Source organism: Mercenaria mercenaria, unplaced genomic scaffold (genome assembly GCF_021730395.1).
Source record: "Mercenaria mercenaria strain notata unplaced genomic scaffold, MADL_Memer_1 contig_4267, whole genome shotgun sequence".
NCBI lineage: Eukaryota > Metazoa > Mollusca > Bivalvia > Venerida > Veneridae > Mercenaria > Mercenaria mercenaria.
This window is the reverse complement of record NW_026462483.1, coordinates 13,147-40,962: the sequence shown is the minus strand read 5'-3', so window position 1 is coordinate 40,962 and position 27,816 is coordinate 13,147. Positions and strand designations below refer to the sequence as shown.

The window sequence follows — 27,816 nt, the reverse complement described above, 5'->3', positions numbered from 1 at the left end:
CCAGCAAGCTAAATGTTAAATTATTAGATAACAAATTACTATGAATAATACCAATTAACACGTCCAATACAAGACTCTTCAACAAACTCATAATTATTTTCCCAATTACTATACATATGCAAATTATAGATCTAGTGAGATTTATCTCGCTATCATTCTTCTTTCATTAGCTAGCGACTTAAGTAATGTATTAATTAATGTTAACAGTTAACATATTTACATTCTTGAGAAACACCATGCATATAAAGTTTATATGATTCTTTTAAGGAAAGCCATAAATTTCTATAGAAAATTCCAGAACGTTTTTCTCTCTATTACTATAACAACCTTTCCTTTGCGGAAGTTTCATAGGATTCGAAATCATGCATCATAACATGAGACGGTTAGACAAGCAAAACCTATTGCCTTCTATATTATCGGCATGACATGCCCTTGGACTAATTAAAAAAGAATTCTACAGCCTCCAGCCACGTGTAAAAGTGCAGAAAATTTTAATTCCCGGTAACCGATTGTCGGTGTTCTACGAAGATCTATCTTATCTTACCACGTTCTGCGAAACTAGAAAGTATTGTATTCGTTTAAAACATCAACAGTGACATTTTCTGTGTGTATTTTAATCGATCCAGTAATCTTGTTTTTTTTTTTCCAATGCTTTCGCAAATCAAACGCTGAATATTCAGGAAAACATATAAACGTATTTAAAACTGCAAAATGTTTCACTGAGATTTTTTCAATATTGTTGCATTTAGCTACGCGTACGATCGAAAGAAAAAAAGAAAAACAAGATATTCATAAATAAATTCGTTATGAACACCATAATTTCGTCTCGTTTCTTTTTTTTTTTTTAATCGATAGAGAAATTAAAGAACCGTCAGTGTTCAAAATTACATTCATGGAGATTGTTCACTATTGCCATTCGCAAAAGAATTATTTGACTATTTCCACCCCCACCCGCACAAGATCCCATCCAATGGTCAATTTATCCAGACGGGCAGAATCCCCGCTTTGATTTTGTTCAACAAAATCTCTAAAATAGATTATTGTAAACCTAATAAAATGTTTGATACAATTTTAAAAAATCAAAGGCGATCAAATTGCGAAGTTGCGCGCGCGCGTGTGTGTGTGTTGTGGGGGTTCGGGGTGGAGGGGGGGGAGGGGCGATTGTAGGAGGAAGTGGCGTTGGTTTGGTGGGTGGGGGCGGGGGCTATTCCCTTGCGAACATATTTTGATATGCTGTTCACTCGGATAAAGATGTTTTGATCTTACATTTAAATGAAAAAAAAAAGTAAAAACTAAGAAAAAAAAAAAAAAAAAAACAACTAAAAACATCTATTTATTTTATGTTTTAATAATTTTACTCATTTTGTTATTTTCATACTGTTTTATATCTGATATTTGCAGTAAGTTTGACAGGTTGAAAGGCAAATGTTTTAAAATGTGCCTATTTAAAGGATGCTGTGTACTTTTATATATGTTTCGGTCGAATGCTACTTTTTACATTGATTGGGGATTGAAAGGCGAAAATTGAATATCTAACTTATTTCTTTAACCTTTTTGTTCTTTACCTACAATTAAAACTTTTTTGGATAAGAGCAAATATGCTAAATCTGACATTTTTGTCAGTTTTTTTAGTTTATTTCATTTTTTTATAATTAAATTCAGAATTAAAACGAAGATTTTGAAAAATCGAGTGCTGCGGGTTAGCTAATTTATACTCATTTGGATAACATAAGCATTATCATAAAATTTCTGGTTAATATTCGATATTCTTAGTATAAATCCGTTGACGAAAATACACAATTTCAATGAATTTATTGTATATGCATCCAGCGAAGAAGTATTTTGTGAAAAGTCTGTTGTCTTTCGTATGTTTAAAAAAATCACATGAACAATATCATAACAATAAAATCAAAGCTTTTATTAACAAGGAAAGCAAATTTCCAATGAAGCCATAGAGTACCCGCACTTATTTTTTCTTGTAGTGCAGGCTTGGATCCAGGGCTGAGAAGTGACCTATAGCCTTAAGGTTGGCCCTAACTGTTTTGCAAAGGAGCAATATTTTCTCACAATTTAAACGTAAAACTGCACCAGATGTCAGAATTTCATACATAAATCTTAAAAATATCAGTGGGAATACATTCTGACACTAGTAGAGAAGGTCATGACCACACACGTACATAAAATGTTGCACTGAAATGCAAAAGAGGCTATTCATATATTTATTTCAAACAAATGACCACAAAGAGACCAAGAGACCGACTTTACTGCCTGGTGGGAGGTAAGCCTCCCGTACCTCAAAATTCGGACTCAAAAATAAAACAGGTACCACTATTTTTTTACATATGTTCCAAACATTTTCTGGCAAAAATGCCCTGACATACCTAATCTTTCTAAACTAGCCGGTGCCGCTTTAATCCTGAATTCGTGCCTGTCCACCTACCCTGGAACTGGGTCTTTTATACATACACTTCTCATTCTTAAAACGATAAATGACATCTGTCTAACCATTGTAGTATTAAATAATCCCAAATCTTCTAATGCTGCTTTAGTGAATATAGATAAACTGTGAATCGAAAGTTCGTTCGAATAAAGAGAAAAATGCTTCTTAAACCCTTTGGAACGGGCTTTAGAATATCTCTAAGATTTTCAAGAGAAGTCGTAGAAATATGTGTCGTGCTATCGTATTTTCATGTGGGCGAGGAAAACACGACAAACGAGGACACAAACAAACATATTTATAATCGCCAAAAAGAAAATGAACTTGAAAGACAAATTTGTTGTGTCGGCATCGTCTTAACGTCGAATTTTCTTATACAATGACACGTGTTTCCGCTAATGAAAAGCAAAGAAAACATGAGAACTCAACAAATAAAGTAATAGTCGAGATTTCGTATTGTCGTGTTTCTGTTTTGCACAAGCTTAACAGAACTTAATCAAGCTAAGACATTTCTCCATATTGTTCTTAGGTTTTGGAAATAGATTGTTCTTAGGTTTTGGAAATAGAAAAAAACCTTTCACATTTTATAGGCGTTCTAAGAAAGGACTGTCTGGCTTGAAGAACCTTTTACCATTTTTGATGCATATCTCACGTTAATATAGTCATTTTCAAAATTATTTAATCAGCTGTTTTATCAGTGTCGAGATATCAATATTGGAAGGTAATATTTACAGTAACACCGCCCGCATTCAAGCACATTGAAAGGCAGAAAACCTAGCAATTTATTTATTAAATTCACAGACGGTTTGTGGCCAATTGTCCCTCATACTGATATTTAGTTTAGTGTTAGTAATACAGTTGAATCGATTGGAAGTAAGCGTTAAATATTTTGGGAATGTACTTAATTTTTATTATGGCTTAACGGTATGTTTCTCTTTTCTTCTGATTGATCTACAACAATTACAATTTACATGATTACTGAATATTATTTTTGTTTCGAATTTAATTTCAAACCAACCTAGCGAAATCTACACTAAATTTTGCACAATATATAAACTGAATGTTCAACTGGAAATTAATTTCAGAAGAGTGTCTATTTCTTTTCTGCTTCAACTCAATGGAACTTGCACTGTTATTTTCCTTATAGCAACAATTTAATAGCTTAATGATTTTTAATAAAATTATATGATATTTGTTCAATACATTGAACATATACAACGAAATTTAAACTTGTACTCATCGCAAAACCTACCAAGCCTTACCATCTATTTTTTTTTTCGATAAAAGATGATAATAATAATTTCATAACATCATTAAAATCTCTTTAATTACATAGATAGCTGTATCATGCATAATTAGTTAAAATTTCCAGATTTTCACGAAAAAAAGTTATTTTCTACATTGTTAACGTTTTCAACGTTTACAACAGTAGAATAACATAAAAAAAGATAAAATCCTGGATAATGTTACTATATTTGAATATATCTATATAATATTAAAAAGATGGTCTCCGGGTTCTAGCTTATATCAAGTATATATTACAAAACAAAACGGAATATCGGCCGTCAGATTAACGTAGTATTTTATGAGTGTCATTATTATGTTATGATTACAAAATTATAATAGATGCAAATTGAAAATGATGATCTCGCATTATGTTGTTGTCTGAAGAATAAATCCAGGATGACCACCACTATATTGAAAACTACTACTATATTTGATTTGGTTCAAACAGGTCATGATTTCATATTGTATTTTTTTTTGTCATAAATGTTCAGTTTATAGATAGAAAATTCATAATAACGAGTTAACATTAACGAAGAGAACAAAATAAAGTTAACTTACAATTCGTTGAGAAATATTTATACTTAAAACTTCTTTGAAAGTTGGTTCGATAAATCAATTCCCGAAAAAAAAGCAAACTGTAATTAAAACAAATTGAAACCGGTTATTGAGTCAAACCGCGAAGAGTTTGAATAATGGAATATTTTTAGAACCAGCACATGGGAAAAGAAGTTTTACTCAAGTACTGCGAAAACGTCAATTGTTTCTAGTACAACGTTTGGTATTCATAAAACTAAGGGAAGTATATATTCAACAGGCCTAGGTATGTTAAAATGAGTATTCTTGATTTGTCAAAGTACTTAATGTATGATTTTTATTGCTGTTTCAATATTGAGAAGTTAAAACGAACCAGGATAAATCTTAATTGCTAAAACGTAATAAAGCAGGATTTAGTTAAGACTCAAAATATTACTTCAAAAAGAAATTTAGTACCAAATTCAAAGATAAGGCTTCTGGCATCTAGTTTCTGACGATTTTGGATAAAGAAATAAAATGCATTTCATTTTAAAACAAGAAGAAATTGTTAAAATGTGCAAGGTAAGTGCAATATAAAACAAAAGGACATGAAAATTACAAAACCACTTTGCAGAATTAAATGCAAGCCCATATTACATTTAGAGGTATACCTTCAATAGATCATCTTAGTTCTTAGGGCTAATATTCTTTTTGATTAAATGATTATGTTCTTGACGGTATTAGAATTTCGTTACCTTAACCTTGCTTACAGAGTCCAAAAGAGTTTATAGCTTTCGGCGACAAGTGCACATCATCAGTAGTAAACTAGATACATTTAAACACGTATGTCATTTATATAAATCACATTATTGATTTTACTCTTATTTAGTTATCGTTTTTTAAACTGCATCTACAAAGTGATAAATGTAACATTATCACCATTTTAGATGTACAAGGATCTGTTTTACCAATAAACAAACTGAATAATGCACTAGGAGCATCTGAGACGTTTCGATGTTATCTGTCATTCAAATTACTATCCACCGCATTAAATGTTCCAGTTATATTGACTGACTTTACAGTCACTGGTTTCATTTCTTGTTTTAGGTGAAAACTTACAATGGACACTATTATCTTGCTGAATAGAAAGTACACTCTTTGTATCATTTCTTTAATTATATTGTTCTATAAAATAACAAGTTATTATTCACGTAAGCTCCCTTCCTGATTATGCATTTCTAGGGGCAAACCACCAAACATTAGGATTACATAAACCTCCTGAAATGGAAATAGCAATGCGATCGAGAAAATATTCATAGTCTTCTAGAACTTGAAATACTTCAAAACTATTGATCCTCACCCTCACCTACTTTTGTTTGTAGAACATATATCACCTAAAATGTTTAAAACGTATGTCATTTCAAATAAGTAGCATTCGTTTATTTGCTGATTATCATCAAAATAGAACCAAAAAAACATTTAGTTAAGTAATAAAAGCGCTCTATAGTCTGTTTTTATAGTATTGAAAAAGACTCATTTTCTACTTGTTCGAGATTGTTTCCCTTTTTTTAAGTAATTTTTATATTTATATATATGTGACGTCGTCTTTGAAAACCGGTCCAGATGCGGCATGACGTAATATCGAGAAACGACGTTTAAAGTTGCGCCAAGTTTACGCGCGCAGCTTTCTTACACATGTTTTAATTAGCAAAAGTTTGACCGTTAAAGTACGAGTGCTTGTTACATGATTGATGACAGCCTACTACAGAAAGAATATTTAGACATCAGACCTGTAAATAAATAGTGGTATTACGCCTGAGACAAAATACTTCGTTCAAAATCAGTTGTTTCCCCTTCGCTACTGTATGTTTCCGGTTTCGGATTTTATCAGGGAAGCATGTGAAGTTTACTTTTGTTTAACTGCCTTTGTTCAACGATGAAGGGATCTGAGACTTGTAGTACTGTTTACTGATTTGGTAAGTACTGTTTATAAACAGTTGTTAATGTAGATTCTCTAAATATTTTAAACTTTCACTGAAATAAGTCTGTCTTTTTACCCGGAAGTGAATCCAAAAACATACCGAGAGAAATTTATGAAATTTATCTTGTGGCTGGCCACTAAACACAGATGATTTCATTATGCCTGTGTATTTAATATAAAATGGCCAGTTGGGTTGTCACAAAGATTATTGAAGGCAGGCAGCTTCTTACTCAAGGTGACCAGGATTCAACAAATTATTTCATTGTCCATAGTAAGCATTAGTATGGAAAAATACAAAATACATGTAGCTATGATAATTAATAAATTTGATGCAGTCTTATAGATGCCTGCCTATTTCACATCATTTCTCGAAAATTCCCCTCTCACAGCAGTAGCAAAGGTATTTTAAAAGGAAATATGTAGATGTCCGGTAACCGGACGCCTACCCTGCATTCTAGCTGTCCGGCAACAAGACGACTAGCCTCTCCGCGAATGTTTTTCTAGCTGTTCGGCGATCATTTTATATATGAATACTGTAATGAATAAATTTATTGTATCATATATTTTTTTGCATACTAAGGTTTGAATATTCACATGTAAGGCTTATTCAGACAATATTTTAAAATTGATTACCAGACGCCTAGAAACCCCTACAGGATAAGATAGGCTAGGCGTCCTGTTACCGGTTGGCTAAAACACTGGCCTATATATAGGTTTCTGGTTACCGGATGTCTAGACGCTTCCATTTATAAAATGGTAACTGTTTTTGCTGTGGGTCTCATAAGTCATGTTATTTCTGTGTGGTGACTACTCTCTTTCCATTATTGTTGATTCAGAATGTTTTGTAACAGGATGATTGTAATATGGATAGTGGGAATTTATGTTATATAATGAAAATCTTTTTATTTTTTAAATTTTTGAGCCTTGCTGTGTGTAAAACAATTTATGATCCTTTAAAAAATAGATTCATAGTATAATAACTTTTATAGTATTTTGTGGTAAGTTAATGAAACCTTTCACAATCACATTATTAATTAAGTATTCAGTTTTTGATTTTTAGTGATGTTTACAGTACATGTATTATATCTTCTTTCAGATTATATTCCTTGTTCCTTTGATGGTTCATTCTACTACAGCTGGTTCATATACCCTACAACAGCCAGGAAATTGGTCTGTTTACTTTAAGATCAGAAGAAAATGTAACATATTTTTGGATGTGCTTTGAGGAATCAGGTAAGTAACATGCAGCTGATGGCTCTATTATAATTTTAATGCAATATATTATTTAATTATACCTCTGTCTAAGTTTTGTTGGAGTCTATACAAAATAAGTCTACTTCTACACTAATGATTTGTACAATGTATGTACATGTACTATGACTATTGAATGGCTTAAACTGACAAAACTGGCATTATTGAAATTCATTTCAACAATCCGGTTTTGAGGAGGATCAGTTTGTGAAAAGTCTTCATTACATTGGCTATTAGCCTGAGAAAAGTCTGTGGCACTCAATAAGTACATGGATAATTTGAATGCTTAACACTACATGTACATGTGTATAAATTGATATCTCATTTAATTGTAGAAGAGTTCTAAATAATAGGAATTTTAATTAATTATTTGAAGTAAATCAGTTAATTGTAATTTAGTTTAATTGTAATGTGATTATTTTCAAATTTAATTAACCCATTCTTGACTTAGAAATTGTGATGTGATTGAATTTTTTTACCAGTTTTATTGCACCAAGAATATGGATTAGAATGAAGGCTGTAAAGGTTCCTGAGATACATGAAGATAACAGATACTTTTACCAAAGACTTTTAAATCTTTTTTCAGGAAGGCAAGTGTTTCCTCTTGTTTATGAAAGAAACTCAGTTGGTTAAGGGGCAGACAACTTGTGAGCATGGTACATCACTACCTGTATTGGTATTCCATTTTGACAATGCTGCTAGCTAGAATAGAAATAACATCTTGCTGTGGTATGGTCTGTGGAGAGTTTTACTAGGTAACAACCATTTTTTATAGCTGTTAAAACAGTGTATACTTTTAACCCTTAGGCTAAATGAGGCAGCTATGTCTGCCTTTGCAACCAGTGCAGATCAAGATCAACCTGCACATTTGTGCAGTCTGATCATGATCTGCAGTGTTTGATATTTAGTCAGCAAATTTTCTATGAGAACCCCTATAAGCTATTAATGGTACTGTCTCTATTTAAGATGGAGTAGTCCATTTTGCAAATTTAGCAGGTTAAGTGTTAACACAGTAAATGCAAAAAATGTGTTTTAGAACATCCTATTTGCAGTAATCAAAATTTACAAACAAAGTACATTTTATATACTGACAGCACGCTGTTGTCAGTCTGTCAATATTTTAGAGCATTGGTTGTAAGAATCATCTATTATCAAATAGTGATAACTTTGCTTTTATTAAATAAAGCGACTCCCAGGTTAATTTTTTAAAATAAAATGTTTTACTATTTGTTACAGGATATCACAGATCGATTGAATATTCAACAATGATCACAGACCATGCAAAGTTTGAATCTGACTTGCACTTTTGAATTTAGAAGAATCTGTGGAGGAGGGTGAATGCTGAGACCTTTAATAATACATGATATTGCTGACACAGTGTGTCAGTCATCAAAGAAAGGTCATAACATTGCACAGTTGGTCAACAATGATTTAAATCCTGTCACATTCTACCAGTGGAGAAATATCTTATCACAATATTTTAAACTTTTGAAGAAGATAACTAAGTATTACCACTTTACATGTCTGCAGAAACACCTGGATTGTTAGTGTTAAAAGTGACAGTCCAGTTGAGACAGTTAACTTACTAAAATATACTCCCCTTGCCAAACGAATATTACTGACATGGAATGACACAAGCCTGACAATGGTACCTGTATGAACTCCTAAGAGAATAGTATTTGTCTGAAAAGTCAAAGGATTCTGTTTGTCCCAGACCACTTGAACTGAAAACTGAAATTGTGATTGACGAGGATTTTTCTGAGAACTGAAAAAAGGAAGTGAATTATAAAAGATAGAAATTGTTGTAGAATTCAAACGTTTTAATACACAACACTTTAGCCTGTTTTGCTGTTCATATAGATGTGTTTAGCTGTTAAGGTTAAACATCAAGTAAAGGTTGTAGTTTCAGTTACCTACATTAAAGTATTGGCTGGAAATAAATATTTACTTTTCACCAGAGCTTGTAGCAGTGTAACCTTCATCAAAAGTTAAGCTATTGTGTTAATTATTAAAGTATTTTTAGAAAAAAGGAATTTAGTATGTATGTTGCCATTGGTAACATAATTCAAATTATATTTCATTGAAATTATGGATTTGTATTTCAATAAGGGATCTACAGTATATAATGTAATGGTAAAAGAATGTTCACTTTCTTCAGTATTGTCAGTTATAACTAGACAGTGAAAAAAACAGATTATGAGGAAAGGGATGACTGAAATGTTTATTCTTACGATAACTACTTTTGTTACTTTTTTTGTTTTGTTATTTTAAAGTTTTTATGTGAAATTTCAGATTTCTTTCCTGAATACTTATACTTTAAAATATTTAACTTATTAGAATACTTTTTTAAAATAAGCTCTTGTTTTTAGGTATTATTGTAGGAAAAGGGAATTTAAAACATATGTCGCCATGGTAACACGATTTTCTTAGAAAATATGGAAATTTTTTAATTAGCTCTACTTTCTAGTATTCTACTTTAAAATAAGCATAAACAATAAAAAAAAATCAGTAGTAATATATGTTTCATTTATTTCAAAATAGTCATTTATTACCAACAGGTAAAAGGCAAGTTATGAAGAAACAATGACAGAAATGTCTTATTCTTATAGTTATTACTCATGTTACAAACGCTGTCATAAAACAAAACATTTTAATTTTTTTAACATGGAATTTTGAGATAATATTTTTTAATACACACCACTTGATAATATTCAAGTTATCTGAAACACTTTTCCAAATTTAGCTCTTTTTTAAAGTATTATTATAGAAAATAGAATCGAATGCATATGTTGCCATGGTAACATAATTTAATAATGTTTTTATAGAAAATGTGAAGGACTTTAGCCAGCTAGATGTTTGCACTTTAAGTGAATATCTAAATATTCTTTGTAAGAAGATTCATCTATTTAAAAATAGCCAGTGATTACCAATAAGTGAAAACACAAACTGAAGAAACAAGGACTGAAATAGTTTATTCTTGTGGTTATTACCCGTGTTACGAAATCTGTCATAAAACCAAACATTTATATCTTTTCACATAAAATTTTCAAATTTTACTTACGAATACATATACTTCGGAATATTCAACTTATAAGAAACATTATTTCAAATCAAGCTTTTATTTTTAAGTTCTATTGTAGAAAAAGGAATTTAATGCATATGTTGCCATGGTAACACAATTTGAATAATGTTTTCATATAAAATATGAAAGATTTTAATTAGCTGTTTTTGTGTTTTAAGTAAGCATCACAAGAATAAAATTTCATAGTAAAAGAAGGTTCATTTTTCCCAAAATAGTCATTTATTACCAGTATCTAAAAGACAAGTTATAAAGACACAATGACAAATCTAACTTATTCTTATGGTTATTACCCATGCTACAAAAACTTGTCATCAAACCAAACATTCTTAATATATTTCATGTGAAATTTTCAGAATATTTTTATAAATACATAGGCCTTCTAATATTTTACTTTTTAAAGTCCTTACTTTAAGTGAACAAGTCTTTTTTAAAGTTTTATCATAGAAAGGGAATTTAATATATTTGTTGCCATGGTAACACAATTTGAGAAATATTTTTATAGAAATTGTTGTAGATTTTAGTTTATTATCATTTTGTGTAATAAGAAGGGGTCTAATATATATCATACAATTGTTACAGAAGATAAATTTATTTCAGAATTGTTAGCCATTACCAGTAAGTGAGAAATAAACTAGAAAGAAAGAATAACTGAAATGTTCTGTTCTTATTTTTAATATCTATGTTACAAAATCTGTCATAAAACTGACAATTTTGAAGATTTTCATCTGAAATTTTCAGGATTTATTTCTGAATGAGTAAACTTTCTAAATATGCAAAAACCTGAAAATGTCAAATTTCCTCATCTGGACCCGTTTTCTCAGTCACGGTCACATATATATTTAGGGTTAAATGTAACATTTTCTTATGATAAATTCTCTTCGTTTATGCTATATCATAGTATATTTTATTATTTTTGATTCATTTTTTTTCGAAAAAGCATATCAACGCTTTGCATATTAACTATTGGCAACTGATTCACTATCCCTGTTATTTGCATCTCCATTCTTGACTGTCTTTCAAGTTGCTAAGTAATAGTTATTTCCTTTTTCCTGATTTTATGTATCGGATACAGAAGTTTCCTTTAGTTATGCATTTGCAAATTGTTGCAAGTTGTCTTACTTTTCATTCTGGAGAACGTTATCATTATATATCATGTATTTCAGTTTCAGACGATCATTGAAGTATTAAGTACGCTCACTAAATTATGTGCTGTGTTGACCAATGTTTTGTGAAGCTGACACTTCTAGCTCTGCTTTATATTGTGCAACAGTTTGCTGTACTTGAATATTTAAAAAAAATAAAGAAACAAAATATACTTTATTGTTATATAAGATTTAGTTTGAAATTTGATTAACGCAATTTTAGATCTTAATGTCTTCTACAGATAATGGTTTACGGTTAGACTTATTTTAATACATTTAATACATTGCCTGGTTTCGATGGAAATATCATAGAATGAATCGGGGACTGTGGTGCTTAATATTGCTGATTCTCTTAACAAAATTTACATTAGCTAAGGATCTTAGTTTGCTTTAAAAACTGCAGTTCAAACAATGACATATCAATTTCAGCGTTAAGCAACCATGTTGCATAATCTGAAATAAATAGGAAAATAATGAACTCAGTTGAAATGAACATTACAGATGTGTGTTGTAGAATGATAAATCTGAATGGAGTTGAAAAAAGTTTTTTTCAACAAATATAAAACAATTAAGATCAGGAACTTCAATTAATTTGTAAACATTTAGGATAACATTAGGTAAATTTCAGTGAAAATATGAACACTTTTCTATGTTGATCGTTGAAGAAGGGGCATGTTGCTCGGTCTGAGAGAGAAATGCACACTGGTAAATTTAAAGGTTTTGAAGGCTTATGGATGTTTGGCAATTAAGCAGCAATTGGCAAACGCATTTTCTTCTTATGTAGGATGTGTTAGAAAAAAGCCATTGGAAGCGGAATGAAAACAAATGCAAATTCGGCTGCAGTTACTTTCTATAAAATACCTATCCGGTTTATTAAAAGCGATGGTAATTTACTGATTAAGAAATTAACATAATTATATTGTCAAGCTAACCATGATTTTTAGATGCGAATAAACAAATTAAAAGTTGTCTTGTAGTTGGCCGAGGTCGATCACATATTTCATTAAATGCTTTATTTATATCATATCTGTTTAAATCATAGTGGTATGCAGCAAAGCGGGTATCATTCAACAATTAAAGAAAGAAGTCTGATTTTGATTAGATAAATGATTATTTTGAAGTAGAATTAAAACTCATGTATACTGAAGATCAACAGCAAAATGGAAATGACATTTTAAATGAAATAATATTTTTTTAGCTTAACTCTTGAAATTTGACATTACTGAAATCTTTTTCAGACACTTTATGTCCTGCAGGCTAGCTGTGACTAATATATTCAAGAAGCTGACTCTAGAGAGTTTCTTATAAGCTTGAGGCTTTCATTACAATCAAGCTAAAACAAAGTAATATAAGCTAAACTAATCGGATGAAAATACCGAATATGTAGAAGCGTCACAGCAAAAAATATATTCTAAGTACATATAGCAAAAAAGAAAAAAGAAAATGAATTACTTTCATCCCTCGATATGGAAATTTGGAATCAATATCCCACCAACAAATAAACCGCATGCATTAATGAATATTTATCGTGGTCTCATTGTTCGAAAAAATTTATCGTTACTGTCATCAGACCACTAAATAACATTCAGCTTTGTAGAGAGAGAGAGTCAAAGGCTTCGTAAATGTGGGCACATCCTTTTGAATTTCAGTACCGTTAGTCTGCCAGATATACGGTTCCATTTCTATAGTATCTGCCCACTTTAAAGGATTGAATCGCAACCTCAAGCATATATCTGCCTATGTATATATATACAGTGGAACCAGTCTAATCCGAACATGCTCGGACCAGAAAAAAAGTTCGGATAAGAGGGGTTTTCGAATTAGAAAGGTTTCTATTTTGGAACGAAACATTAAGTTATTTGTTATACATTTGTTATTCATCTTTTTGTGTACAGACTAATTAGAAATAATTAAATTATAAGCAACATGTAGATTGCTTTAGTGTAATGTAAATTCCATGTTAATTCAACTTCTCAACATCACTTATAAACATTTTTTCACCACTCCTATATTCCCAGCAGGTAGCTAAAAGGAAAATATGTTACTTGTCCGATTATTGTAAGGATCAGCTGCTTTAAAAGAACAAATTGCACAAAATTGAGTGAGGAAGGTGCAGATTAATAAGGCTCTATTACATTGGCACTACATGTACCTATTTCACGCATGTCTATTCTTACAAATTAATGTTCAAACATACTTGATTCTTTCATACCTGTGCTTATTGCAATAATCTGACAAGACTTCTGATTACCAGTGTTGAAGCATTTGTTGTTGACTTCTTCATAAAGAGTAACAGTTAAAATTGTAAACAGACTCAAAAATGTCAAAAGTACGCAAGATTTACATCAGTAACATTGACTAAGGTTCAGATTAGAAGGGTATAGATATAAAAATCTCATAATTTTGTTCGGTTTTCGGAGTAGAAAGGTTTCGGATTACAAGGGTATTCTTACAATAGAAAATGAATAAGAAAAAAATGGGACCAAATAATATGTCCGGTATAGAGAGGTTTTCGGAATAGAGGGGTTCAGATTAGGGAGGTTCCACTGTAAATACTTCATCAAAAATCATCAATCAGTGTAGATTCTATCAGTTGTAACAAAGCAAACGTGTATTGTCTCTGTTTTAGAAAACAGTAATAACAAGAAACGAAAACTGAATGAATTTCCATGGGTGATAGCTTTAAATTTATTGAACGTCTTATTTTATCATTTTCCATGATATTGCTGATTAAAACGGTCAACATGTTTAACAATACATTACCGTAGCATGCAAATCAACAAGACTTCTAAAACAATAGGCTCAATGTTTAGAGCATTCAGATTCATTTCTCATGCCAATTAAGGTATAGGTAAATAAATTTCAACTTCAAAATAATAATCTTACATGTGTTTTTTTTCTATAGAAAAATAAGCATTGAACCGCTTTTAAATGTACATGTAGTCAATGAGGATGTTAAAAATCTACCAACTTGTGCATCTGAAAATCATTGATATAATCCCTAAAAAAACAATCTTTCAAAACACACGCGGTCATATATTTTCCAAGTAACCGACAAAAGAAAAAAAAAGGATTTGAAATGTCATGCACAAAGGGCTTAGCATTCAAGAGAATACACATTGATGGCTCTGTAGGGAGGGACCACAGTGCGTTTTGTGCTGTTTTCAAGTGTTTTTTTTTTCAATAATTTGTCTTGAAGATACAGGTTTTCATTCATGTAAACGTTAAAAAAAAGATTCCATATTTTAGGCTGTATTATATATTATATTGTTTCTATTTTCAGAAGTGTTAGACCAACGAAGACATCATATTTAACAATGCAAATATATGTTTTTACTTTCGCAATGAGGAAGAGCAAAACGTTAAAAAAACTGCTGTTTCTGTCGTGTTTTTTAACATTTCTAGTATGTGGATTCATGTTATACACCAAAAAGGATTCTGAGATAAAGCAAATTTCGCCGAATTTTACAGTTTACATACCTCCAAACTCTACTGCAATGTTTTTACCGAATCACTTGAATAAATCTCATAGAATTGGTGTTTTGATAATGTGTAACTACCAAGACAACAGAGGCTCATTGTCATTGATGACATTGTTACAACAGAACATTCCATCCATCTATAGGACAATGGAAAATGGTCATATATACAAAATATACGTCGGTCTTACAGAATCTTTTCGAGATATCATTTCCTCACAATATAACAAATTATTGGTGATGTCGTTAGATAATAGACGTTTTTCAGACGGAATTAATTCACTCGCAAAGAAAGCAGTCAGTGATCAGATTGAATATTTTGCACTGGCAGGTTATGATACAGAGTTCAATCTAAATACTTGGACGTCGCAGGCCATATATTCGTTAAAAGGACACTGTCCGTCAGATATCGGTGTTGTTCTTCAACATTGTTGCAATACAAATGCAATAGCAATGGTTCATAAAAGACATTTTAATCTATTTGGTAACTTCCTTCCACCAAAGTTGAATATTACCGACTCAATTGCATGGCTACAGAGAATGTATTTCTCAGATCATCTATCTACATTACCGGTTAATACAGAGCCGTACAGTACTAATCTGTTGAAAAGAGCTATTCATGAATCTGAGCGCAAGAAAACAAGCTTAAACAACAACTTGGAAAATGAAAAAGAACTTTGTGTAATTTCATATTCATTGTACGGTTCAGATCACCGATACATTGGCGGTGCTGTAGAGAATTCGTATTTACTAACAATAATTTACCCAGGATGGAATATATGGATATATCACGACAATAGCGTACCCAAATCAATTCTTGATACGATCTGTAAACTTCGTAGCATTAAGTGCATCAATATGTCATTAAATGCAATTAAAAACAAGCGGTCCTGGCGATTTCTTGTTGCATCTGAAAGAAAAGTTGCTCGTTTCATCATACGAGATATTGATTCGAGACTAAGCTTTCGCGAGAAAGTGGCAGTTAACGAATGGATATATTCTGGCAGAAAGCTGCATACAATGCGAGATCACCCTCACCAGACGTTTTTCATAAACGCTGGATTGTGGGGTGGAATGAATGACACATATCAAAATATGGAACAGGCTCTGTATGCAAATCATTTGGCCGACAACTATTTAAGCGACTCCAACTTCCTCAATCGTATAGTTTGGCCGGCGGTAAAACACTCTGTCATGAAACATGATTCAGTGCTCGGTTTAAAATTTGGAGGAGTGAATTTCCCTACTTCTCGTATTGGATATGAGCACGTTGGAAGTGTATACATCAATGGAAAAGAGAGAAAAGTTGATGTTGATTCATTAAGACGGTTTAAAATTCTTAATAATTGAATGAGCAAGAAGATCCGAAGTGATTTTAATTATGTAAGAGTATTTAAACGAAATGAAATTGATTCAAAACTAAGTACCAAACATTGTTTCTATGAAATATAAAATGTAAGGGTAGATTTCATGGAAGCACAGAACTCCCCAAACATAGCCAGAGGGCAATGTATTGCAAGGTCGACCCACAGCAAAAAGAAGCTGTGGGCGAAAAATATTGTAGACGGGTTGCTTCAAAATTCCAACAATAAGTGCATTATAAATGTATGCAAATACAGAAACATTGGGTTGGGAGGTAAAATATAGATTAAAGGGTCGGATGTAGGTGGAGAATGGATGTATATTTAACAGAGAAAGCAAATTTCCTTAAATGCAGTTTTCCTATAACGTCGCACACACGCTCGCATAAAACACATACACGAACACACGCATGCACGCACGCATGCACGTACGCACGCAGGCACGCACACACACATACCTACGTACATTTTGTTTCAAACCACTACACGTCATTTTCCGCCGGCAATTCACTACCACTACCACTATAACAATAATAATTAAGTGCGACATATGACACTGTCGACCACGCCATTCTTCTAGATGTTATATAAACACAATATGGCTTCTGTGATACGGCTCTTCAATGGGTGACTCTTAATTAAGGCCTCGTGCTTATAAGATTAATATAAACAATTTATTCATCAGACCTCAACCAGACCTCCATCTTGAATGCAGTGTGCGCCAGGGCAGTTGCCTTGGTCCTTGGCTGTATCTCATCTATGCTGGAACATTTTTTGATGTAATTCGAAAATCCATATCAGTCTACGGTTTTGTTTGCATAGAGCAGATAAAAGATTTCTTCCTACATTTGTTTCAACAAGGTTTGTTAAATTTCATTCTCAAAAACTATATGTTTGCACCATTAAACATGATGTTTTAACCTCTATATGCAACTAGTCTGGACGTACCATGTAAAGCTAAAGCACTGGTATTGGCAGTAGGGATGAAATGACCTTAAGCGGAAGGGGGCGGTCGTGATTGATTGTTATAAAAGGATGCTATTATAACTACTGTTATTATTAATAGTGTTATAATAATAATAATAATAATAATAATAATTAAAATGTACAACGCCATTGAGTATCATTGTATAAAATAGGCGTTTAATCAAATCATTCAGTTTCAGTTTCAAATCAATTTTACTTTATATACCCTCATTTTAAAGTCTCATAAAAAAAATTGTAGCAAATAGGTAATCTCATAAAAAAAAAACTGCAGCAAATAGGTGATAGACGAAACCTTGAAAGATACCATTTAGTGATGAACTTTGCATTTAACTGAAAACAGCTCGTCCGTAGGTCAAAAAAAAATTTACCTTGAAAATTAACAAGTAAAGTAAATATATATCTAATAGTTTAAACATTATCTTGACGTTTTGAACCACCATATCCCGATGTCTCTCTAGTTTATGGCTGCTTCATACGGGCTTTACCTGTCTGCACTGGCAAAATATGTTATCTTCAGCCTTTTTCGTTTTACAGGCAAATGTAACATAAAATTGAGACTATTAATTTCAGTGATAGAGCCTTGTATTAATATGTAAATTTGATATTTGTAAACTGTATGTTGAACTGTTTGCTTTTGTGAACTGTGTCCTTTTTGAGTTTATTTATAATTCCAGTGAAATGCAATAGATACACTACATGTAAAAACAGACGTTTTAAAGGAATCTCAATCAATGTGTACACACATTTTATTCACAATTACAGTTACTACATAGTACATTTTTACATTGCATAAGTCGGTTTTATTGTATTCAACCTCAGTTTAAAGTATCATTAGAAAAAAGGAGTTAAAATAGGTATTGGATGTAACTTTAACATACCATTTAATAATAAGTCATTGCATTTACACTGTAACCATCTAATATGCAGGTGCATGAAATTACTACCCACCGATTAACTCAATAAGTGAAGTTAATTTATTTTACATGTACGAAATTTTACAGCTGTAAAAGATCGGTATTTTGTTCTAATTACAGTCATAATTATTTCAATTTTACGCCTGTAGATTTTATAATCCAACATTGATTTTACAGATGTAGATTTCAATTAACAGCTGTTAAACGACAGTAAATCAGGTCGAATTATGCAAATGAGATACAAATGCAAGAAAAACTTACAGCTATAAAAATGAAAAAGTTACAACTGTAAATATGCCTAAAAGTTACTACTGCAGAAATAGAACAGGTGTTGAAAAAGAGAACATTAATTTAAGAGACGAAAGCAGAAGTACAAACAGTTTAAGGATGAATTGTAATTTTCTAGAAAGGGTAGCAATTACTACACAAATGGCAAAAAAAATATCTAGTAAAGAACAATATCAAATATGTTTCTAGTACGGCAATTGTTAAACTAAATGTATATGTAAGTTTGGTATTTGAAAACTTTATGTTAAACTGTTTGTTTTTGTGAATCGTGTCTTTATTTTTTTTTTTCGATAACACGAGTTAGACTTTATTTATATTTTCCGTTTCATTGACTACGTACTCGTTTGTATGGAAAGGATTGCAAGTCACACATGTTATCATATGTTAACACACACGATTTAAAGGAATCTCATTACATGTGCACACATGTCTTATTCACAATTAAAGTAACTACATAGTTCATTTTCTCATGCGACAAATCAATGTTATTCTATGCAATTTCATTTTAATCAAAGTCTCGTTACAAAGAGCGGTAAAATATAGGTACTAGATAAACTTTTGAACATACCATTTAGTGATAAGTTTTTGAATTTAAATTGAATACAGCTTATATGCAGGTGCATAAAAGTGCTACGCACCGAATAACTCAAAAATAAAGTTAAGTTATTTTATAGCTCTAAAATATCAAGCGTCTAGTTATCTTGTCATTTCGTACCGTCGCATCCCGGTGTCCCTCTAGTCTATACATGTTTCATTTGGGTATGAATTGGCTGCACTGGAAAATATATTAGCGTAATATTAAGCCTTCTTTCTTCTACAGACAAATGTAACATGAAAATGAGACTATTCATTTCATCAAATAAACCTCCTTTTGATATGCATGTTTGATTTTTGAAAACTTTGTGTTAAACTGTTTTCTTTTGTGGACTGTGCCTTTATTTTTCATTTGATTACACGAATTTGATTTTTTTTCATGTTTCCTATGAAATCCACTAACTTTCCTATGAAATCCACTAATCCATAAACTTTCCATTGAAAAGGTTTGTAAGTCACTACATGTTTACACACGGCTTATTCACTATTAAAGTGACTACATAGTACATTTTATCATTGCAAAATCAATGTGAGTATATGCAATCTCAGTTCAAAGTCTCGTTAGAAAGAGTGGTAAAATATAGGCAAAAGATAAAATATTTGAACATACCATTCAGTGAGAAGTTTTTGCATTTACATTGAAACCAGCTTATATGCATGTGGAAAGAAGTACTACGCACCGATTAACTCAATAATTGAAGTAAACATATTTTATAGCTCTATAACATCAAGTGTCTTGTTATCTGGTCATTTTTACCGTCGCGTCTCGCGTCTAGTGTCTAGTTATCGGGTAATTTTGTAACGTAGCGTCCAACCGGGGTCCCTCTAGTCTATACATGTTTCATTTGGGTATGAATTGGCTGCACTAGAAAAATCGGTTAGCGTAATATTCAGCCTTCTTTCTTCTACTGATAAAAGTAACACAAAAATGAGTTTATTCTTTTAACTAATTAAATCCCGTTTTTAAATGTTGACTACTTAGTATATTTTAAAGTGACTACATAGTATATTTTCTCATTACACAATTCAATGTTATTGTATGCAATCTCATTTCAATGTCTCGTTAGAAAGAGTAAAACAATAGGTGATAGATAAAAGTTTTGAACATACCATTAAGGGAGAAGTGTCTGCATTTACATTGAAATCAGCTTATATATACGTGCCTAGAAGTACTATGGTCCGATTAGCTCAAAAATTATCTTATCTTATCTTATCTTATCTTATGTAGTTTTGATATTTGAAAACTGTATGTTAAACTGTTTGCTTTTGTGGACCGTGTCTTTAATTTTCTTTTGATAATACATGTTTGAATGTATTCACATTTTCCGTGGAATCCGCTACGTACTCGTTCGTATGAAAAGGATTGCAAGTCACACATGTTATCACATGTTAACGCACACGTTTTAAAGGAATCTCACTACCTGTGTACTCACGTCTTATTCACATTTTAAGTGACTATAAAGTTCATTTTCTTATCGGAGAAATCAATTTTAGTCTATGCTATTTCATTTTAATGTCTTGTTGGAAGAAGTTGTAAAATATAGATAAAAGATAAAACTTTTGAACATGCCATTTAGTGATAAGTTTTTGCGTTTACATTGAATACAGCTTAAATGCAGGTGCATGAAAGTACTACGCATCGATTAATTTAATAAATAAAGCTAATTTATTTTATAGCTCTAAAGAATGAATTTAAATTTATTTATATTTTTCTATGAAAAGGATTGTAAGTTACTACATGTTAACACACACGTTGTAAAGGAATATGACTACATGTTTTCACACGTCTTATTCACAATTAAAGTGACTACACAGTACATTATCTCTCTGCACAAATATACTATATATACCATTTAGATTTTGCATTTACATTCGAACCAGCTTATCTGCATGTTCATAGAATTACCACGCACCCTGTAACTCAATAATTGAATTAAATTTATTTCATAGCTCTAGAACGTCAAATGTCTAGCTATGTGGCCAGATTGGGTCGTCATGTTTCGGTGTCCTTCTAGCCTATAACTCTCGTCATTAAACAACTGAAATACGGTTGAAAAACGGCGCTAAACCCGACACAAAAACTACCCTATAAATGCTTCCTACGGGCCTGACCTTGCTGCACTGGCAAAATGTTTTATCGAAGCATGCAGCCTTTTTTGTTCTACTAGCAAATGTAACATAAAGATGAGGCTGCTCATTTCACTGATAAGCCTAGAGTTGGCATGTAGATTTGATGTTTGAACTGTTTGCTTTTGTGGACTGTATTTTAATTGAATTTATTTCATATATCTCGTGATATCCACCACATACACGCTTCTAAGAAAAGGGGTGCAAGTGATTTAATTTCCAGATTTTTTTACATTACAAACGCGGGTGTAAAGTGCTGTGTGGCGGTCGTAAAATAGTCGCCCTAACTTCATCTCAGTTTTGTTATAATTTCTGATTCTTTGGGATCATTCATTCAACTCATTTAGATTAGAAGATTGAATACTGTCAAGCCGGTGCTATGGGGCATGGGCGGTGTTGCATTATCCATTACTGGTCACGAACAGACTCAATCAAACCGAGTCTGCAATTTTCACTTTTTGCCTTGTTCTCGTTGATTCCGAGGGATTTAATTTCCAGATTTTGTTGACGGCATGTAAACACACGCGCTAAAGAGGAATCTCACTACATGTTTACACACGTCTTATTCGCAACTGAATGGACTCCATAGTTCCTTTTTCCTTGCGCAAATCTTTGTTAAAGTATGCAACCTCCTTTTAAAGTTTCAGCAACAGTTATGTTATAGATGCATCTTTAAAAATTCCATTTAGTGATATATTTTGCATTTTTATTAAAACCAGCTTATCTACAAGTCCTTGTAACTCAATAATTAAAATTTATTTATTTTTAAAACGTTAAGTATCTAGTTATCTGGTCATTTTGTAACGTCATTTCCAGGATCCTCTGCATGTGCAAAAATGTTTTATGGAACCCTTCGTACTACTAGCAAATAAGAATATTCGTATAACTAATACTCTGTAGGAGTTAAAATATCAGCATTGTTTACTTCACGCACAAGGAAATCTTCAGCAAAAAGGGTAAAAGAAGTTTCATGTTCATGAATGTCCATGTCTTATTAAGGCATTTTATCCGGTGCAAGTTTCTTGGAAATTTTCTTATCGATAGTGCCAATAATCCAGTATTTCACCATTACCCATTACCCCGTGCATTATCTGTACAAGAGTATTGATTTTTCTGTCAAACTGAACGGAAATGGCACTAAAACCACATGCAAAAGCATATTTTAATTAGCAGTTAAAATGCATGTAGTATAGCATAATGGCTGAAAAAATGGCTAAATCTGGCTGTAATTTTCGAGGGCATATTGTAAGATATGCGGACTGCTTTGTATCGGCGCATTAGAAATTAAAGTCGATTTGGAGAAAGTGTAGGGGGACAGTACGCTGCCATATGTACCGTACCGTACCCGATGGATATCTCTCTTTAAGGTGAAGCATGCGTAACGAGCGGGATTTTTAAAATCAAAGTGCATCTTTGAACACATGCTTAAATTATAGCAAACACTGACTTTCACTCGATGTAAAATTAGGCCTTTGTTTCCGGTATCCCGACCTATCCTAAATTTGTGGACCGACCCGAAATGTTCTGATGGCCTTGTTGAAATTTGTTTTCAACATTTTAACAAAAAGTTGCAAACCTGCACCTTATGCTTTAAACATGGTAAGTGATTTTTAAAAATTAATTTACTGATGTTGTAAATGCACAACTGCCTGATCTATTCATTTTAATGACACAACAATCATTTCCGAAAAGTACCACATTATATATGATAATACAAAATAAAAACCTATATACCCCGACTATTCACCGTAAGAATGCTCAGTTTTGGGTAAAAAATAAAATGTGCTAAAAGCTTTCCACGAAATTATTGCTTTCGAGTGGAGTGATTAAAAACCGTTCAAAAGATATCTTTGAAAAAAGTAACATTGTCATTTAAATATAGCACTATGAGAAAATATAAAATTCATAAATTTTGTCAAAATATGACATCTTTCAAATGCGTATTATTATATCAATCGGGCTACGCCCTCATGTTTTATTTCCTTTGCATCTGAACTCCAAACAATGATATATTTAGCGACAAGTCACGAAATGAGAAATACTATTACCTAAATGAACAATATAATGTTAAATATCTTTTTTAAATATGTCTATTGTATTTTTGTTTAAATTAAAAACGAATCACTGAATATTGTTTTCTTTTCTGATTTCAAAACGCCTTATAAAACTCTGTAAAAGAGCGCCTGCTTCACCCGATTTACATTCCGAACATTTTCAGGCGGTTGTTACGTTAGACGGTTGAACGATCCAAATACGGAAAAAAATGAAGGTTTATTTTTAAGCCCGTGCTTCCAATACTGTAATATATTGTACTGTCACGTGTTGCAAATAAACGTTTACGATTGGATGAATAAAATAGAATAAAAAATCAAAATGTGTTTCGATTAAATGTAATATCAAAATATCTTTCACTTATAAAAATCGTATCTTGCATTATAACTCGTGGCTATGTCACTCTTGAAATTATTTGCTTTTCACTCGTGAAAGATATTCCAATCAAACAAATATCCTTTATGAAGACGCATTCTAATGAGAGTACAACACAAAACGGACTGCTCTTTGGGAAAGTAAAATTACTTTAATACGATGACAACTATGTAAAATACGCTTAGGTACTAAGCTTCAACATGATGACAAGTAGAAAAACAAGTAGGAAAACTCTTTTAATCAAGAAGTCGTCAAAACACAAGCAATCCTTTACCAGTAAATTAAAAGAAAAGAAAGGTAAAATGTTTATATGTGCAGGTATAGTAGGAATTCTTATGCGAAAGAAAAAGTACGTTGAACGATCGCTTTCAATGGAAGTACAGAAAATATCTTTATGTTCATGTTCATTATTTTCATATTTCATTCACTATTTTTTTCTTGATTATTTAACCATCCGTTTTAACTAGCTGTCGGCTTATTTACTGGTCACTCTGATAATCATGTTAAGTAACAGCAATAAACGAACTCAAATATTTGTCCTTGTCCATTAGGCCACCGCAGCTCAGTTTAAATTGAAATTGGCAGCTGTTAATGTCAACACATATTTAGCTTTCACGAAGATTAAAAAGAATGAACCTCCCGAATATATCAGACTCATAACTATGAAGCAGTTTCGACGTCATTAACTTATTCGAAATTTAAAGAAAAGTATCTTAATATTTATGTCACGGTTTCCTTTGGAATTAAATTTAGCTGATGTCATGTGCCGTCCGTCATGATTAGGTCGTACTGCCTTGCATCGCTTCGCGCATCTTGCGTTGTAGGACCACATTCGTAACAGATAAGAGAAATCAAGCACATTTGTTACAATTTTTGAGACGAATGTGATCGATGCCGATTTTTGATGTGATATCTGATCACATTAGTCACATGACATTTTCGATCGGAAAAATGAAGAAAAAAGTGCATTTTACATCTAAAACACATTTGTAACATGTTTTTACCCATTTGTACGAAGTGACAAATTAAGCTGTTGTGATCACCCTTTGTACGCCGTACGTCGTCCGTCCGTCCGTTCACATTTTTCTTGTGAATACGATAGAGACAACATTTATTATTTGACTTTGACACAACTTGCACAGACCTTATATATATATCTATTATTTCTTCGTTCCTTTCGTTAACCAGCCATATCACCTAATTCGTCTCTCAGATGGCAATACTTACAGATTTTAGCCTTGTAAATGCGATAGAGACTACATTTTGCTTTATTTTGAATATGTTTGCATACAACTTATATATCTATAAAGATATCTATTCCTTTAAAAAAATGAACAACCGTATTGTCTTGGCAAAAAATGCTAATTTTATCTTTGTCATTACAATGGAGACTACATTTATTATTTGATATTTTATTAAACTTATATTTATATAGAATCTCACTTCCTTTTAAAATAGCCATATCGCGCCATTTGTCTCGGAGTTATGTCTGAAATGGCAAAATTTGTTTGCTTATTCTAGTCTTGTGAACACAATAGAGACCATATTTATAATTTCATTTTGACCAAACTTTTATCGAAGTTATTTATCTTTATCATCTTGGTTCCTTGCAAAAATCAGCTATATAGCACCATTTGTCCTGCAGTAATGGTCCTTAGAATTACAAAAATTGCTGATTGTTTAGCATTGAGAGCATGACAGAGGTAACATTTATTATTTGATTTTGACCAAACTTGCATTGAAGGTACATATCATTAAGATATTGCGTTTTTTTCCCTCGAAAAGTAGCCATATCACGCTATTTGTTTTGGAGTCCTGGCCCCTAAGATCGAAAAAATCGCAGATTTACTAACATGCATAGTGTAATATTACTCATGTGAGCGATAGTGGGCCATAACGACCCTCTTGTTAATCAGAAGGTTATTTCGAGTCAGGTTAATATCTTAGTACCGGTTTATTATCTGGCAAAAAAACTTGGTAAGAATACCGTTATCATGACTGATCTATTCATAGTAGCATAGTACTACATGTACATGTCACTTATAAATTTCCCATATCGGGTTTGGTTTATATGATTTCATTTTTACTAAATGCATGAATAAACGAATGTGTATGCTTAAAGGGGAAGATGCACACCACATGCAGTCGCTGTTCAACTTTTATATTCAATAAGTCAATTGGGAGCTCTGATCTTGATCTTGGATCAAGTAACACGGATCATGATCGAAACACACCTTCTTCCCATGCTGATCATTTGTACCAAACTTGAAAATCTGACTATGCATGGGCAAGTTAACCAAGGACAAGAACCGATATGTAACTACACGAACGCACAAACCCCGCTATTTCACAGCGGGATTATAAGAAAAGAAGGCCTATACAGGCAGGCTCAGTGGGGTAAGGGTAATTAATAACAAAGGTATATTTTCTTAAAATCTCATAGACATTAGTTCGCAGCACATGGTCGGGCCCTCCTAGACTTAAAGTGGCACCACAAAATAACTGTATTCTTTTGTGTTTCCATGATGGTAATAATACATGCTTTGTATGAAGAGAATGAGAAATAACAAGTATCTATTTACAAATTGACAGTGACAAATATAAGGCAAATACAATGGGTTTAATGTCTTAACATGTTTGAATTTTAATTGCAATATGTGCATAAATCAGTGTATTTAGTTAAAATTCCAATCACATTTTGTTTCTACACGGTAGTATATTTATACATGTAAATTCTTAAAACTATGTTAAAAGAGATTGACTGAATAACTTTGCCGATATTTTTGAAAATACGTTCATTGTTTATTTATTTATATAATGTCGTGCGTCCTAATATTGTCAAGCCTAATGTCGTTTATTGTCTCGCGACAATTTATAAGAAAGGGCGGAGAATACACATTAGATAAACAGGATTCCGTTGTTTCCTTTGGGAAAGTCGCACGAGAGTTTTTGGCTAAGTAAGTAATCACCAAGGCGTGCGCTCACTTATGTGCGTAACATTTTTAAAAGCACGTTTGTTTGTTTTTTTCATTTTTTTAGTAAAGCGTTTTATGGTATGTTAGAACATCGTAGGTTTGTCACACGCTTTAGTTTTTTTTTTCTAAACAGCATTGTAATTGTATGGATGCAAGTAAGGTGTTTAATCCGTGGCAGTGGTGACTTTGTATATCTAGCCTCCTTAAATGACAATCATTACGTTAAGGTCTAAGTTTTGTACAACAAAATGTCATGTGGTACGATTCTTCGAACACACATATTTGTATGCATTCAAACATCATAGGCACAGAATTAGAGGTCATTCAGGCAAAGTCAATAGCATTATTAATACAAGTAGCGTTCATCATGGTCGACACCGTAATTAAAGATACATAAAACATTTCTCATCGGCAACGGTATAATTACCTTTAAGCAAAACGTTGATGAATCCCTCGAAAGATCAGGATATTTCTCTCTGTAATTATCGTCTCATGATGTACTGGATGAACATCGATAATTTGAGTTTGTCAGCATCATCTTGTCATTTTAAAGGCCGGAAATGCCTAAATGTCCGATGTGGTGAAAAAGATATATATATGATGTATACCTATCATGTGTCGGTGCTTCGTTAAACCAGGCCAAAAAAAAAAAAATAATATTCCCTTCGAGTTATGAAACACGTTTTTCTTAAATATATCTAAAACCTAAGCTTGATCCTGGAATTTGCTCGATGAAATGACTAAAAAAAATCTTTCATTCTGGAACAGAAAATGAGATAAAACAAAATAGAACCAGATTGTCATAATTACTTCATGTGTCCAAGGCAGTCTATTCCTCAAGTTTTCAGATATAATTTCGAGGTTCTTAGAGACAATCAGCCTTGTCATTTCTATACAGGCTTCGAATTTCTTTGTGCTTGCTACTAAGTTGAAAAACAATACCCGCCAATCAAGTAATAACGAGTTAAATG

General features: G+C 32.1%; 1 protein-coding gene across 1 annotated transcript; it reads left to right on the top strand.

Moving 5' to 3' along the window:
- The first annotated feature begins 3,228 nt into the window (after nucleotides 1-3,228).
- LOC128553748 (uncharacterized) lies at nucleotides 3,229-23,572 on the top strand. The gene is made up of 2 exons (XM_053534923.1): nucleotides 3,229-3,361; nucleotides 14,977-23,572. The coding sequence occupies exon 2, from the start codon at nucleotides 15,011-15,013 to the stop codon at nucleotides 16,520-16,522; it is 1,512 nt and encodes a 503-aa protein (XP_053390898.1). The 5' UTR covers nucleotides 3,229-3,361; nucleotides 14,977-15,010; the 3' UTR covers nucleotides 16,523-23,572.
- The last annotated feature ends 4,244 nt before the right edge of the window (nucleotides 23,573-27,816 follow it).

Bases quoted from the DNA above. Each gene is read 5' to 3' on its own strand.
- LOC128553748 (XM_053534923.1), top strand. From the start codon at position 15,011: ATGCAAATATATGTTTTTACTTTCGCAATGAGGAAGAGCAAAACGTTA.